General features: G+C 39.9%; 1 protein-coding gene across 2 annotated transcripts in view; it reads right to left on the bottom strand.

Moving 5' to 3' along the window:
• The window catches only part of TOX (thymocyte selection associated high mobility group box), a 299,710-nt gene that overhangs the window by 147,967 nt on the left and 134,238 nt on the right, over nucleotides 1-17,505 (bottom strand). Inside the window, exon 2 of one of the 2 annotated variants that reach the window (XM_059166387.1) lies at nucleotides 372-437. The exons of the other annotated variant lie outside the window; for it this stretch is intronic. Coding sequence (XP_059022370.1) covers nucleotides 372-437 — 66 coding nt within the window. The remainder of the gene's footprint in view (nucleotides 1-371; nucleotides 438-17,505) is intronic. 2 annotated transcript variants of the gene reach the window in all.

Genomic DNA, 17,505 nt, shown 5'->3' with positions numbered 1-17,505 from the left:
ATAATGAAAGCTATCTGTGACATGTGTAGCTTATAATGATTAACTCGTCTATAGTCAGAAGCACAAATAACCCGCACCTGTAAAGACTTTATTTCCTAAAGGTAAAACAACTGTTTAGGAAAGATCATGCTGGCAAAACAGCTGCTTGCCATTCTGGAGAGGAAACAGGGTAGTATCTTTCAACAAATGCCAACTTCGGTGTTTTATCAGCTCTATCTCATTAACTGGAAACAAGGCTTAAATGCTTTGTTTATAAATTATGATTATTCCTGATTGCGGCAGTTACTGATAGTGCTACTCATTTGCAATGCAACTCTTTGAATTTGTTTAATTACAATTTGAAACAAGGCAGAGAAGATTAATTAACCCACCTGGCTGGCTGGCACATAGTCCTGGCTCGGCTCTGTCATGCTCATATACATGTTCTCACCGTCAAACTGCGAATGAAATAATAGTAAACATTCAGCAATCTTGACTGTGTGCATGTTTGTTGTTGCTGTTTTCACCATCAAACTGGAAAACAGTAGCCATTAAAAAAAAAAAAAATACTGTGGTTGGGAGTATGGAAAATCTGTCATAGCAAAGTGAGCCCCATCTTTTCTTTGATGTTTCTGTTGTCATCCTTCCTGACCCTGGATGTCAGTGATTTGGAGTAATTAGTGCTCTAGTAATTACAGCAAGCAAGCAAGAAATGAATGGTTTCCTTTCATCTGCAATCTGTTTTAAAACAAAATGGCTCATTTTGCATACCATGTATACGGACTGCAGTTCAGTTGTAATGAAGTATTAAATGAATGGAGCTTTACACTATACAAATACACGAAGGCACAGCTCAAAGCGTTCCGAGTTTAGCTCTTCAGAGTGAAAAAGTGCAGAGCTTTTAAAACAGGCTGAAACTGGCTTCATCGCAATAGCCTTCCGAAGAATGGTTATGACTTTATAATAACACTTGCAAAAGGTGTGTGGGGCTACAACCGTGGCAAAGAATGATCATGACCACGAATACCAGTAAAAACGTACAAGCTCCGCGATTCAACATTCCTCTCTCAAATTTTTCAGAGATACAGAATTCATGTAGGTATTACGGATGCACAGAAATTCATACACGCATTTGCGAGTCGGGAACAAGAAGGGAGGAGGAGACTCAGGGGTACAATGGCAGAACCGTGGGATAGCTCAAGCAGCGGCCACGCAACAACAACAACAACATACTTTTCATTATTTGGGTTTTCAAAAGCAGTAATCACTCCATTCAGACTTAATCCCCGGCTATCTTTAGTCATTTGATAAATGGGCAAAGCATTCTTTTTTTAGTTCGAAGAAGAATTTCCCCTAGGAAATAATCAAGTGGACTAATACAGTGAGCTTCAAAGAGCTGACTCTGAATATACTTCCATTGCCAGACGAATGTCAGACAGGGGAACTTGAAAATCTGAAAAATGACTTTTCAAGACAGAGCAGTGTTACTGATGGAGGTGCAAGTACATAGCAATATGGACATATTTTATATATCAACCAAAAAGAGAAAACAGTGTTATAGACATTGTATTCCATCACCCATGAGCTGCTAATGTAAGAGGGTTGTACAAACACTGGGATACCCCCCAGCCTCAACGGGAGCCTACAGCAGGTGGGTGCCCTGAAGATTCCCAGAAACAAGTAAAGACATTCCCAAGGACACTGAAGCACTCACAAGGTTAAGTTCAAGGAACTGAAGGGTTTCCTCACACATCATCTTGCAAATGTATTTCATGTTCTACGAACAAACTTATCTAAACAGATACGAAATCACTTACTAAATGATGGGGTTGTTAGGACAAGTCAGAAATAGTACACTTAGAAAAGACCAGCTAGACATTTGGCTGCTTTGTCATCTGGCTCAGGAGTCATGAGTCCAAGTGACTTACCCAAGGCTGCTTTTCCATCAGTCAGGTGAACGCCTTCCACCCAAAGACAGGCTAGCCCCCAGGTCAATCCACCCGTTAGTGCTAAGAACTCACAACCTGACAAAAAGCATCATTCAGCATTCCTCCACCCCCACCCGCTGTTGGTTTGTTTGCAAATGTTTTTAATGTTAAGATGCCAAAGAACCATTTAAAATATGGACAGTTTCTCTGACTATAACAAACTCGACTGAGCAGAAGTAGTGGAGTAGATCGAATACTCCACGGCCTATGCATATTCTAGAAATGTGTTACTTTCTATTTCATCTTCTCGAACACATTTTCTAAATCTGGCGTTGTTCTCAAGCCAACTAAGGCTTTGAAGTTTTGGTTTGAGTCTATCCAAAGTGTATGCTAATTGAGCATATCCGATGATAAAGACTCTTTCCTCAAAAAGTACCAAAGCTTAACTAACATTGAGCCAAGGCTGAAGCAGCATTTTACAATAAAAGGTATGTGAATACGGGAATAGCTAATTTTTGGAGTACGCTCCATGTCCCCATCACCTGCTTGTAGCTTTCCACGTATTAACTGATATGTATTAACAGATTCAATCTTCACAACAACCAGGAGTTGGGGATTATTAATACATTGGGGTTATTACCTACATTTTACCAAGAAAGACACAAAGGCACAGAGAATTTAAGCTACAGATGCTCAAGCTTCAAGAGCCGACATTCTAGGACACGCACTTAACCATCAGAACATATAGATTCTGAATTACAATGATGAGTTAGCTATCGGTTCTGGAAACCATGTCGATAAACTATTAAAGCAGAGTGTTGGCGATATCTCAATCCTGAGATACTGTCCGGAATTTCTATGGCCCTGTGAGGCTTCAAAAAAAACCAAGAGTCATAGTGAGCTGCCAATTTAGTAATCAGGCTGGTGGAATATTGCCAGATAATTTATAATTAAGCCTTGAAATATTGAGAGGAGGTAGGATGATGGTTTACCTTGTGTCACCTGGATGGGGCCCCAGGGTGCCAAGATAGTCAGTCAAATATCATTCTGGGTGTGTCCATGAGGGTATTTTTGGATGAACTTAAATTTGAATTGGTAGAATGAGTAAAGAAGACCACCCTCCCTGTTGGGAGGTGGGCCTCATCTAATCAGTTGAAGGCCTAAACGGAACAAAAAGGCTGACTCTCCTGAGAGTGAGAAGAAACTCCTCCTACCTGACTGACTGAACTGGAACAACAGTCTTTTTCTGTCATCAGTCTTGACTTGAAACATCAGTTTTTCTTAGGCCTTAAGCCTGCCAACTTTTGTACTGAAACTATAGCATGGGCTCCCCTTTCCAGCTTCTCCACTTGTTTTGGACTTCCCAGCCTCCACAATCAAATGGGACAATGATAGTAAGTCACATGTCCTGTTGGTTCTGTTTCTCTGGTGCACCCTAACTAAGAAGCTCTGAAAGCTTATTTCTAGAGGACCTCCGATGTAAAAACACAAGAAGGGATGACATCTGTTTCATGATATGCCTGCTTTCTAAGGGAACAGAAGCCATGTTGCTGTTGCTATGAGAGTCCCTGGACTCACTGTGTCTCAGTACAACCCACATCCGTTCACAGCTCTTCATCCAGAATGCCTTTCTTCCCTTCCACTTGCTCTTACATGTCTCTTACACCCTTTGGTATTTTCTTATACCCCGTGGTTTCCCTTGGTCAGGGCTAGGCTGTTTCCTGCCTCTGGGCACCCCCAGGGAGCCCTCTGGTTCCAGATGGGTTTTGTTATTAGGAGACTAACGGGACTGAGCTGGGAGCTACCAGACACACTGCACATCTTAGTTATCTTTAGTGTTGTCTCTATAGCTTAGGGCCAGCACATAGTTCACCCTCGGGAAATGTCTAGTTATGAAAAATTAAGTAATACTTGTTTGATTAAATAGATTACTTTCCTAGAGAAGGTGATCACTTGAGAAGAGAAAGAAGATTCAACTTTTAGAGAATGGTTTGAAGGCTTTGGAAAGGGGTCAACTGTGGATTACTCTAGGAGCAGAAAGTCCTTAAAAGAATGTACAGAAATCCCTAGGACACCATTACTTAAATGTTAGCTGTAGCTCTTCCTTAAGATTTTTATATAATTAAAAAACATATAGATTGGTGAAGAATCAAAAGACCCAGCTGTAAATGAGCATATGTCCTCTTTCTGAAGACTTTTGAGTTACCAAACAAAAATGCATACGTGTGTCAGGACTCCTTGTGGTTGGACTAAGTCTTGGGCCCTGATCCCAGACCCTCTCCCTCCAGACCCTACATCCTCACCACGCTCACGTCCCATCCGGTTAAGGTCATTGGCATACTGTTCACAACTCTCCCTACCCACACTCCCTCCAGGAGCTGTTTCCAGGGTTCCCAGCAGGCCTTGCATGGATGGACCCTCCTTAGACTATGTCCTGTGTAGTGGGCACATGTCATTTGAAGTGGAATTGTAGTGCAGAGAGCTCTAGACTTTCAGTCTTGGAAAAATCCCTGAAGGCCTCCGAGCTGAACCTCTCCCTTTATGACTGGAAAAACAGACTTTTTATTGGTCACATGGTCCATCTGGGACTAGACTCAAGGTCTGGATTCCTAGTAGAAGACTTTGCCACAAGGACACGCTGCTTTATACTCCATCAATCATAAAACCGGGGGATCAGACTCTATGACTCTTTGTATTTCTCGACGGCCTAGATGCATAGCACACAATCTCAAAGGGACAACATCTGCCTTATTGCATTAATGACCTGGCTTTGCTTTACCTGGGACCACATATTAGATGAACATTGTTAATAACTGTCACAATAAAATTGTTTTATTAAAAATAACTAATTACATTTCCTTACTCCTCATGTTTATCACAGTTATTATTCTTAGAAATCAATGGAATTCAGGCATTATAACTTTTCAAAACTATATCTAGGCATACTAGGACTTTTAATTTCCATGTATTCTCAATTTAAAACCTGAAGCAAAGTCTGAAAGAATAAAGAGGCTGGCTTATTCAAATCTAAGTGTAAATGGCATCAACTCAGGATTAGCCTTTCTGACCAACTGCTTTTAGACTCTTTATTGTGTTTTTATTTCAAAGCACCAGGGGAGGCAATCACATAAAAAGTCATTTATAATCTTCTACTACAGTTTTTTGAAATTGTTTTTAGAGGATATTAACCGAACCCATAATCCCAAAGAGCTTTTCAAACTAGGTAGTTATTATATCTTCTATTTAAAAACTGAGAGCAGACATCCAACACTGTCTGAACCTAGTGAATGATGAGCAGAAATGGGCAGTATGAGGTTACCCAAACCACTAAAACCAGAAAAAATCAAAGGCAGAATGGGAACTATAAATCAATCATTGGCATTGGTACAGGAAATGGGATCTTTTTAGGGAAACCATTAGAGGAAAACCCAGAAAACTGCTCTTGGGTGGGTGTGGAGGAGAACCTCACAGAACCCATGGAACAGTGTCGCACTGTACTGCCTATAAAAGGGAAAACCTTACATTTCTGGGTGTTTTCTGAAGGAATATTTGATACCTTGATTTTTTTTTGAGAGCTAAAATTAGAAATGTTTATATCAGGGAGTTTATTTGACATTTCTGAGAAGATGCATTATAATAAATCATAAGTGAGGGCAATCGCCTCAAAATAAAGTATTTTTGGGTTGCTTGGCTCAATATAAGATTATAAGTCATCTTTCCCCCCTCCTCCTTTTGAATATTGGAAGAAATAACTTAAGTTAGGAGCAATGAAGTCAAAGACTTTTGTTGTTTCATTGACCCAAAGCATTTTGAAAGCTGCTATGAGGGGTGATAACAAACAATAGCTCTCAGTGTGGTTCACATGCCCAGCAACAATGTAGCCAATAAAAACAGAGCAAGGCAAACTCCTACACTTACTACCCAGCCTCCCATTCTCAAGGTACAGGGTCTCGGGACACAGGAGAGGGAATCTGTGTTTATTTATCTTTCCGCTTCAAGGCTGACTGTGTTGATGCAAGATAGTCTAAAGTAACATGCCTCCAGGCAGAGCCAGGCTGAAAGCTACCAGTCCTGAGCACAAGGGCCGGAACAGTGTGGCTCCCACTGAAAGGAAAGGAGAAGGAGCCGAAAACAGGCTATCAACACCCCGAGCAAAGAAAGCAGTTCTCTGCTGGGGTTTTGAATGGATGCAGGTTACAATCAGAGAGCACACAGAGCTGAAACAGGAAAGAGAACCCCTTTCCCTCAGACTCCCATCACCTGAACTTGAGTGGTAAAAACTCTGGTGATTGTGAAAGGCACAGGGAAGAAATAAGATCCCGGCAGAGCCAGGCTGCCGGGAAGGTTTGGCCATTGGAAGGCAGACAGAGAGTAGTGGACCCACAACTCAAATACTGTGCCCAGAACATAGAATCTGGCTTTTTTTTTTTTTTTTTTTGAACTGAATTTATATCTCATTTTTGTCCTCATGATAGATTTATTTGGAAGACTTGTCTATCACCTTGTTTTGGTTAGCTTCGGGAACTGAATTTTCAATAATAATAATAAGGCTGTGCATAAACCTATAACGCAACCCCACACCTGTACCTTCTTTTAAGTATAGGCTCCGTACTTAAGATCGTGGTGCCATGATGGTTCAAGCAATTTTTTCTCACCTTTCAGACACTTTCGAATCACATCAAATGTTTAAAGGCAGCTAGTTTTTCTAATTATCTTGTAATATGGTGACTCTTATCACTTCCCATTTTACAGATGACAACACTGAGGCACAAACGAGGTAAGTCACTTGTCTGAGACCTACATCCAATCACATGTGCCCCAGCCCAGGTCTTCTCAGCCTGCTTTGGCTTAGCTTTCAGGACTGGATGATATGGTGCCCATAGTCCTGAAACCCTGGACTGACTGCTTCCGCTGCCACCAAAGCTAGTGACTGAGGAGCCCCAAGTCTGATACCAGCTTCCATCAGATGGCTCTGCACCTGGGCTCGAGACAAAGAAGTTCTGATTTCCCCCAGAGCCCATGCAGAAGGGCTGAGCTACCTGTCCTGAGAGTGTGGAGGAAAGGAGACCCAGGAAAGGGGACTGACCTGAACATTCCCTGGAACCTCTTTAGAGAAGCCCCTCGTACAGAAACCAGGAGGGATTTTCTGCAAAGCTCTGACAGTTTGGAAATATGTGCCTCACCGTTTGCTTTCCCCGTCTCCTCATTTCCCCCTCTCGCTTCCTTTCTACCTCACCGGAGTTTCCCTGGGCCCGTCCTCTCAGCATTAACACGTGATCTTTCACTACAGGCTCTGCTTTCTGGACAACAAGGACAGTGCCCCGTCGTACGCAGTAGGCGATGGTGCTCTTAGGAGCACAGCTGCACGAATCTGATCCCATCTTTATTCCACCTTCATTATATTTTATTTAAGAATCATTAATTCTGGGGTACTTGGGTGGCTCCGTGGGTTAAGCATCTGTCCTTGACTCGGGTCATGATCCCAGGGTCCCAGGATCGAGTCCCACATGAGGCTCCCTGCTCAGCCGGGAGTCTGCTTCTCCCTCCGCCCCTCCCCCTGCTCATGCTTGCTCTCTCTCTCACACACACACACAAATACATAAACAAAATCTTAAAAAAAAAAAAAAATCATTAATTCTCTTTTCAATTCCTGGGCAAAGACCGAAACAAACTTATGAAATAGTAATAAGTAAGAGACCAAAGATTTTCCTGTATCGTGAAAACATCACTCCGTTTGAAAGAAAAAAAAAAAAAAAAGCAAGTTTCTAGAAATCTTCATTAACCCCCACCTTCCAATACAAAGCAATACATTTTCATTATGTATTATTTAAGAAAGCAAAGAATGTATGGGATAGAAGCTTAAATATCAGTCCAACTCCATTCTAGTGAGTCTAATGGAAATAAGTTTAAATGATTGAAAACACTCATGGTTTTAACCAAAAGGCCTTCCTCCACAAAGTGTGTGATATTAGAAAATCAGGAGCAATGATTTCTGATTCCAGGTAGGAATATTATTTTTGAAATGAATTCCCAAGTAATTTCTGAATCTCTATAAAGCATAAAGCTGTAAAACTCTACACTGTTCAGTTGAAACTAGTGTCGTTTCAAATGATCGGTTCAGAACATTCCTTTAACTTGTCATGTTTTAGACAAATTTTTCTGAATCCATGCAGTAAGGGAACAATTTGAGAAGTACATTCAAACTTGCTGGCAATCCTTAACCTAAGCTCACTATTTCCACATGATATCAGTTCTCACCTCATTTACCACAGCTCCTAATCCTGCATAGATGTGGAATGAAAAGTATGAAAGTCATCACTTTTGGGGGGTTGGCTCTTTTATTGCTAGTCTTCCTTCTTAAGCACAGCAAGCATATTTAGTATCTGACATGCACAGAAAAAAAAGTGAGAGTATTTTTTCTACATGTGTCTGGTCTGGAAGATCATGCCCCTTTCTGGGAAAAACAAAAGAAGAATGTAAGAGACTAGCAGAAGTTCAGAGTATTAGTAAGGTTAGGAGACCTGCAGGATGGATTTATAAAAGTGATTAATAGAAGTTATAGACTGGTTAGGTGACAACTGAGTGGCTTACACAAACTTTTAAAAAAGATTTGAGGACAAACAATTATTGAATAATTTTGAAATTAAAAGTAGTAGTACCAAATAAAAATACAAATAGGAAGGTACAGATTTATTAAGATGGAGATTCTCACTTCCCTATTATTATTACTCAGAAAATAACATTGTGTCTAAATATAACAACGATGTTACAGGAATAGATTTATGGTAATTAAAATCTCCTAATGGTAGGACAGGTGTTGAAATATATTCTGGTATTTTCAGGGCAGACTTGACCAATTAGAAATACAAGATGTTTAGTTTATATCCATTCTTTTCTTCTTTTCAAGATTGTATCTGACATTAATTTTTTTCAAGAGACAGAGAGTTTCTGTTTTCCAAATAGAAACATAATGACATTTTAAGAAACTGGATTAAATCCTTGAGGTTATTGAGTCTGAGTTTGTCCACTGTGAAAGGAAGCAAAGCTCTATTTGGCATATATCTGTCATTTTGAGAAACCTGGGAAGTCACTCAATCCATTTTGTTATTATCAGAAGGAGTATATTTTCCTAAATTTTCTTTAACATCTTCAAATACTATTCAGACCGACGATGGGCATTTCCTCAAGAACACGCTTTACTCCAGAGTCAGTGCTAACCGAACCAGAGCCGTTCAGCAGAGGCAGGAGGCATGTTACAAAAACCACAGGGTCAAATGATCCAGAGTGGCATTTCGGACCCCCTCTCTGCCACTCGGTAGCTGTGAATTTGGGAAGAAGTGGCCCCTGTGAGCGTTCATGGCCCTGTCGTGGGGCTGTCATGAAGGCCAGGCTTCCCGGAGGAAGCACCCAGCACCACACACATGACTAACAGATACACGAAGTGAGTCTCTTACCTTTCTCTCTACTGCGTGATACCCTACATGATGCCAAGATCAGTGCATTACACTAGACTTCCTTCTCCCCGGCCACGTCCTAAAATTCTTCACTACTCGCTCAGATTATTAAGTGAATGTCCACTTCTTTAGTTTCAAACACATGAGGAGAATGGCTCTACCACTTGTACATGGATGATGTCCACCCAGAAAGACCCCGGGCTGGTGCCAGGCCAAGTGTTAAGCATTGTTAACCTCATTCCCGACTGCATCTTTGGTCACCCAAGATGCACCCTAGAGTTCCTCATTGCATAGTACTTTACATACGGCCCAAAAAATCTCTGCCACTACTTCTATCACTGCCTCTGTTTGGAAAACCTTTTTCACATCCCTTCCTGTTATTCCCTTTCCTGTTTTCCTGGCAATAGTGAAGATGATCAGGGAGTTGCACAACCAACCTGTTACATTCTGGGTGTGAAAGGAGGGACTGAACCATTCCGACTGAACAAAAGGCATAAACTTGCACTTTCCCAACCAAGATGTCTCTTCCCGCCTTAAGGTAAGCCCGCCCTAAAATGGCCAATGATTTAGGGTTCCCTCCTCTGTGCCAACCCAAGTTCTCGACGGCATCTAGTGCTTTCCTGAAGCTTCTAAGTGATTGTACTGCCATTGTTGCACGGCCTGTCTCCTATACTGGACTGTGAACTCTTTGAGGGCAGGGGCCTTCCTATTGATTTTTCTATCCCAGGCACTGAGCATAGGCCAAACCCGTTATTTCCAAAAGGACAGAGACGAAGGATTAAATAAATTCAGTGCAATATCGCGAGAACGAAAATCCTCTCTGCTCTCTCGCCATTCTGTTCTTCCGCAGCAGCGTTCATTCCGTGCGCTTTTGTTTCCAAATCACTTTCTAGCCAGGAAAATAGCCGCGCCCCCGGCGTCCCTGGGCAACACCTTCTGCAAATCAGATCCCACTCTAGCTTTCCCTTCGTTCCTGTCCTTCGGGGGCCAAAACCTTTCTTCCCTCGCTCTCGTCGGAATCATTTGAAAAGTCAGCTTTGTGAGATCTTAGATAATCGCCAACATCTTCATGGGACCAAGGATGCAAGACCAGCTCCAGTGCGCACTGTGCCCACGCGGCTCCAGCGCCCGCTAGTTCCTTTTTTTCAGGCTGACGTCAGGCTGCTGGTGAACAGTTTGCTCTCTGAATCTTCTCCAGATCTATACCGGCATGCTAATGCAAAGCGACCGGATTGGCAGACGGAATGCAAGGCATTCCTCCCCTTTCCCCATGTGGTCTGGGAGTAATCCAGGGCCTCTTGCTCCCTGGGAGGCTTGGCAGAATAGGACCGAATGTAGGAGCGATTCCATCATGCAGTGGGTCTGAGATGAGAAGACCCTGATAGGAGTCCTCGTTCAGACACCTCTTAACAGACCGGCCTTGTATATGCTCTTCATGCAGTTATTTCAGATTCAGAATCTGATACATTGATAATGACAGATTTATATATGACAGAATATATATATACACGCACACACACACATATGCGCATATATATATATATATATATATATATATATATATATAGACAGAAAATGAGAAAATGACAGAATTATTTCAGATTCAGAATCTGATATATTGATAATGATAGAGCACTAAACATAAAAACAGTGTACTACATTCTGGAAACTATGGTACTTCTGCCTTCTGGTGAGTTTATTGGACTGTTTCTGTCGTTTGTTGGAAAGATCGATAGGCAGAAAGCAGTGCAAAATCAGGCTTAATATGAACAAAATTCACCTGCGAACAGGTCTTTAATAGAGAAAGTGATAGGCAGACATTATTTTGTAATCACTCTCCTAGTAAGTGTGCCACCCTACCTTAAATATTAAATCAAAGTAATGGAGTAGACAAGAGAAAACAGTAGTATAATCACCCAATAAATGAAAAGTTTATAGAGCATCACGTGTGTATCTATGTGCCCATAAACATGTTCTTTACATCTGTACATATTTATTTATTATTTATTTATTAGGAGTGGTCTGAAAATGCAAAGTACAACGGAATGCCTCTCTTAATTTGCAGAGAAACTATTACCCAGTCAGAATGAACTACTTTGTATCACAGTCACTAAACTTGCTTCAAGTGAATTTATTGCCATAAAATGAAGATTTCAGACTGTTCTGGCATAAAAAAATGCAAAGTTATACTTAAATATATAGTAGTAAGATATAGAATGACATAGGTCTCCTATAGCATTTTGTTTTTCATAGCTTATTAGCCTTAAGCATTAAATTACCCACAAGATAACAATCGCTCATTGTATTTTATGGAGCTATATAACAACTTCTGCTCTGGTTCACCAGTTGCATAACTCAGCGAGATACTTAGGCTGTTTCAGTAATCAGTCAATGTTCCTTATAACGCTCACATCAAAGTAATTATGTAATCTCTATTGCCTGTAACCTATTATTTCACTTTCTATAAGAAACTTTACATTATTAATACTTTTTGCACATTTCCTATTTGCTATGAAAAATTCTGGGATAATACATTTTTATAACCATTAAGTAAATTAATATTAATGTTAGATTAAGTGGTCTCAGGACTTTTTTGTTTGAAATGCCTTCTGAATATTCTGAGCAAAATGTACATATTTTAAATATATCTAATGAGTCTTGTCACTAAGAAATCCTTCAATATTACTTAAGATATTCAAATTGAAACAAATAATTTAAACATGTATTGAAGTCAGAAGAGAATGGAAACTAAACATTAGAGCAAGATCAAATTATCCAAGATGGATTTTTATTTTAAAAGCAGAACGATGTTGTCTTTTCTTCAGAGCTAACGTGATCTTCAGAAAGTTATATTATAGTGTCCATTGCCCATTGTACATAATATAGGCAACAAAACTCTTTGGACATGTGATAGGAAACTATCTTGCATCTAATATGTAAAATCCATATTTTGAGATGCCCCCACTGCATCCCATTTTCAGGCAATGAAACTACATTTGTGACAACATATTTGGACTAGCGGTTCCAAAAGCTAATGTAGTTTCTCAAAACATGTACATTCCTACCTTTATGTAGATTGTAAGCTGTGCTATCAAAAACTGCATTTTTACACTGTTGAAAAGGAAAGGGCTTGTGGATATACATTTTTAGGAAGCCTCTGAGGCTTCCTACATCTGCTATTTTCTCCACAACTTCTCTTTCTACTTCATCCATTAGCAGTCACTGAAGACGTTTTTCAGTCCATCATTCTTAAAGGTGTAAGGCTGATTTAATAGAAGGATTCTGTGATGCCAACCACACCAACTATATAGATGAAGCAATTCCATTATTTAGATGGGTATTAGCATTTCCTTGGATCTTTGTGGATTCGAGTTTTGTTTTGATATTTTTTTTCTGATTGCTTGGCCCTAGCTTTGCTCATTCTATTTAATAATATCGTGATAGATATACAAAGCAACCCACATTCTCTATGGAAGTGTTTCTCAGCTGGGGGTGATTTGCCTCACCCCCACACTGCCCCTGCCCCCCACCCCCCACTCCCCCCATCCCCACTTTGGGTTTGGACAGAAGCAGTACTACCAGCATCTAGTGGGTGGAGCCAGAATGTCTCTGTACATTGTACAAAGCACAGACTAGCCTCCTTACAAAAGAATTATCCAGTGCCAACATGAACAGTGTTGCTGCAGAGAAACCCTGGTGTTTGAAACATGTCAAGTTTGATGTTTTGGTCATTTTCATGAGAAATTGTGAGATGAGAGATGAAATCAACGATGAAATGACTCACTTAAGTAATAAAGGTAGCTCAAATCCTACATCAATTAAATCATCTACTTAAAAAAATTTACATATGGCCTAAAGAGTTTTTTCAATGCAATGACATCACTGAGCTCTTGGAGGTCTAACAACCCTATTCCAGATGCTCTGGGTATGGTCTTCAAAACCCAGAATTAAAAACCATCGCCCCGCGCTTACAATTTCACTAATTTGAAATAAACATACACTGTATTATATATACTTTGGAGTTACAGTTACTCTGGGTAACCGCATAAAAACAAAATTAATTCTTCAAATTACACATAAAAACTTCTACTTGTCATGGTTGAAACCTGAGAGCTCTAAGAAAAATTAGCAATTTGTTAATTGGAATTCTATTTATCCTTTCATGCACAAAACTAATTATTTGTTTGCAAGATGCTGTATCTTCATTAAAACCATTAGTGTTCTGAGTAGATGAAAGTATTAATTTTATAAATGAAATTGAAATTCCACCACTGTGTTTCATGTAGTTCTTAAGACAATGAGTATTTCCACATATCAGTCTGTATAAAAACGACCATACTTTATAGAAATAAAAAGCTTATATATCTAATTCACAATGCCCACTGATTTTTGAAAAGTTTTAGATGTCAAGGGGGCCTATACATTATTCTTTGAGAGATAAATATGAATATATAACATGATATGATATTGGGCTATGTACTATTAACCAAAACCTATCTCCCCCCAAAATTTTAAGCAAATTTTAAAAACAATATTTTAAACAAATATAAATCATATATAAAGCAAATATGAGTCATCTCTTCAATTTTTCTAAGAAAGGGAAGCCTGTGACCAAATAATCTTCTTCAAGAGCAAGAGCAATTAATCTAAAATTAATTAATAAGTCTTCTGAGTTTGGAATGTATTCCCAGTTTTTTAGGCAGCATGCTTATCACCCCAATAGTGCCTCTATTGGTTTAATAACATTGTGAATTTCATTTTATTTATTTATTTGACAGAGAGAGACACAGTGAGAGAGGGAACACAAGCAGGGGAAGCAGGAGAGGAGAAGCAGGACTCCCACAGGGCGGGGAGCCTGATATGGGGTTTTTCCCAGGACCCCTGGATCAGGACCTGAACTGAAGGCAGATGCTTAACGACTGAGCCACCTAGGCACCCCAGGCTATGGGATCTTTGATGGCCTCAGACATTCACAAAGTGGCTAACTAGGAGTGGGAAAGTGGAGCCTAGGGCCACTACAATTCTAGTGGAATCAGAAGACACAGCAAATGAGAAGTGTTCAGAGAAAACGGAATCTACCTCAGGCAGAACTCTCAGAAAAGTTAGCCTGGGTTCTCTTCCACACCTTGAAAATAGTAAACACCCAGGCTGCTGGAACCCAGGTCTCAGACTGGTTGAGTAATGCTAATGAAGAAGGCAAGAAATCTGGTTGCTAAATCCTCTGATAATCTTAGCAGAAGTACACTACCTGAGGTTTTTAAGCATTTAAATACTACTATTTGTTCCTAAATAGAAAAGCATATATTAATAGACTTGTATTTTTCAGGGAGCTTTTTTTTTTTTTTTAATTTGTAAGCTTTAGTTTTTAGATCAGTTTTCAGTCCATAGAAAAATCGAGTGCAAACCACCAAGAGTCCTCATATACTCCCCATCCCCACCAGTGCACAACCTACCCCACCCCTGCTCCCTTCTCCCCTCCCCCCCATTATTGACATCCCACACTGCAAGGGTACATTTGTTACAATTGATGAACCTCCACTGACACATCATTACCACCCAAAGCCCACAGTGTACGTTAGGGCTCACTCTTGGTGCTGTATATTCCATAGGTTCTGACAAATGCATAATGACACATATCCACCACTACAGTATATCATGTAGTAAAAGAGCTATACTGGTGACATTTAAAAAAAAAAAAATTTTTTTTTTTTTTTGTCTATACACTTAGAGTTAAGAGGATTCTTTTCAGCTAGTGCTGCCTCTGTATACCTCCCAAAAGCTCTGTTGCTAAAAATAAAACCTCTAGTCTAAGCTCCCACTTGCAGTCCTTACCACACTGAGTATTAATTGGATTTTTCTTAAATTAACATTTGGGAAGGGTTAATGGAAAATGACATGCCTATTTAATGCTCTGCTCATTTGACATGATATCTTTCCAGAAATATCTGTAAGTAGATACAGGCTTTTACATGGATTAAAATGTCAGTAGTTGATTTCATAAAGAGGCAATACCACAATTATATTTCTTGTGCTGTTCCATCCTCAAACTGAATTTCTGGGAACATTTCCAAGTATCCCCAACAGCCTTTCTAGGTTAGTGACCAGGAATGTTTGCAAGTGACTAAATTTATATCATTTGGGCAAAAACTTCCCTTTGTGTTTCAGGCTATGTTGATACAGAACAAAATAGAGTAGAGAATTGGCAATTATCCTATTAATTTGATGAATGTGGACAGCTACACCAGATATTTTAAACCACCAAACAGGATTTTCTTTTTTTCTGTCTCGATGATCTAATTTGTTAACCAGATAACTGCCAAGACTCCAACTTCATTCTGTTCCATATAAAATTATTCATAATTTTTCATATTTCCAGTATCAGCTACTTAAGGGAAATGAATGTAAATGTATGGATATTTTTGCATTAAGGCTGAATTTCTCACTCCATACTGATGATGTAAAAATGAAACAAAGAAAGAACATACTTATGGCTATTTTTGTCTGGCTTCTCAAATGGCCAATATATATTAAAAAGCAATATGGCATCGGCTAAGATCAACAGCTTTGGGGCTAATGTGCTTTGGGTCCAGTGCTGGCTCTGCCTCTTACTATAAATGTGACCACTGCCTCCATTTTTCTATCTGTAAAATGGGGAAACAGGAGTGCCTATCTCACGGGTCTTTGTGAGGATTAAATGAGCCGGTACATATAAACTGTTTAAAATAGAGCCCAGATCGTAGTAAGCACTGAATAATGTAACTATTATCCTTAAATTAAGTTCATCACTAAGATTCATCAAACCCATGAAGGATCTTTTAGAGATGATAACAATGTCCTGAAAAGGGATTTTGTAGGTGGTTGCACAACTATGTAAATCTAATAAAAATCATTTAATTGTCCATTTAGCACAAGGGAATTTCATGGTAAAGCTGTTAAAAAATATCCAGCCTTATTAACTCTATAGCATTAGGCTCCTGAACTGTAAAGTCTGAGAGTAAGAACTGAGCAGCATGAGGGAAGGAAAGAGAAAGCCTGACGGAGTCAGAGCCTGTCCCCTCTTCTGTCCTATTGGATGAGTCGCTTCTTCTTCTTTTTTTTTTTTTTTAAAGATTTTATTTATTTGACAGACAGAGATCACAAGTAGGCAGAGAGGCAGGCAGATAGAGAGTGAGAGAAGGAAGCAGGCTCCCTGCTGAGCAGAGAGCCCGATGCGGGACTCGATCCCAGGACTCTGAGATCATGACCTGAGCCGAAGGCAGCAGCTTAACCCACTGAGCCACCCAGGCACCCTGGATGAGTCGCTTCTTAGTAAGGGAGGAGAACATCTCATTTGCTGTCTCCTTTGAGCTGCTTCTTTACCTGCCCTTTCAGGGCCCACGAATCGCTATTAATCATCTTCCCAGCACTGGGAGGGGAATTTTGAAAAAAGCCTAAAAATTACTCTTCTATTTGCAATGTGTCTTGAGCCTACACCTAAACCTTCTGTTTCCTGCAGTCCTGTTTCTTAAAATTGAGTACAATTAAACAATAGTCTAGGTATGACTTTCTCACTCTCCTTACCTCATTGGTGATTTACATTTTTTTTTTCATTGATTCTCTCGTTAATTCAGAATCTATTAGGCTACCACCTTTATGCTCCAGGCACATTTCTGGAAAGTAGGGGTGGGGGAGGCCAATATAATATGTTTCCTGCCCTCAAGGGTCTCATAGCTTCTGATGTGGCTCTGTCTGGATATGTGCCTTTTAAAGTCTACTCACTGCTCCTTAATTTAAAAAAAAAAAAAAAAAAAAGAGGCAACAAAACTTGAATTGTCTTTGAAGCTCATTTCCCCTTTCAGTGTAGAGTGCTTCCCACTCCCTCATCTCACAGTAGAGATTAGAGCTGGTTCCCTCCACTGTCACTCGCAAATTCTCTTCCCGCGTCTGCATCGGCTGTTCATCCCACATTTTCCGTCCTAATCTTTGTCGTTCTATTTCTAGGACACCTCCCTGCTTTCCTTCCTGTCCTAGCCATTACATTTCCCGGTTTCAATATCCGTGTTGTCGATCTTTTCAAAATAACCTTCACTTTTTGTTGTTACCATAGTTTTAATTAATGACTAGATTTCAACTTCTTGTTAGGTGCTGGCAGTAACATATACTTG

The sequence above is a fragment of the Mustela lutreola genome, chromosome 3 (assembly GCF_030435805.1).
Source record: "Mustela lutreola isolate mMusLut2 chromosome 3, mMusLut2.pri, whole genome shotgun sequence".
Lineage (NCBI taxonomy): Eukaryota > Metazoa > Chordata > Mammalia > Carnivora > Mustelidae > Mustela > Mustela lutreola.
This window is presented reverse-complemented; position numbering and strand designations above follow the sequence as displayed.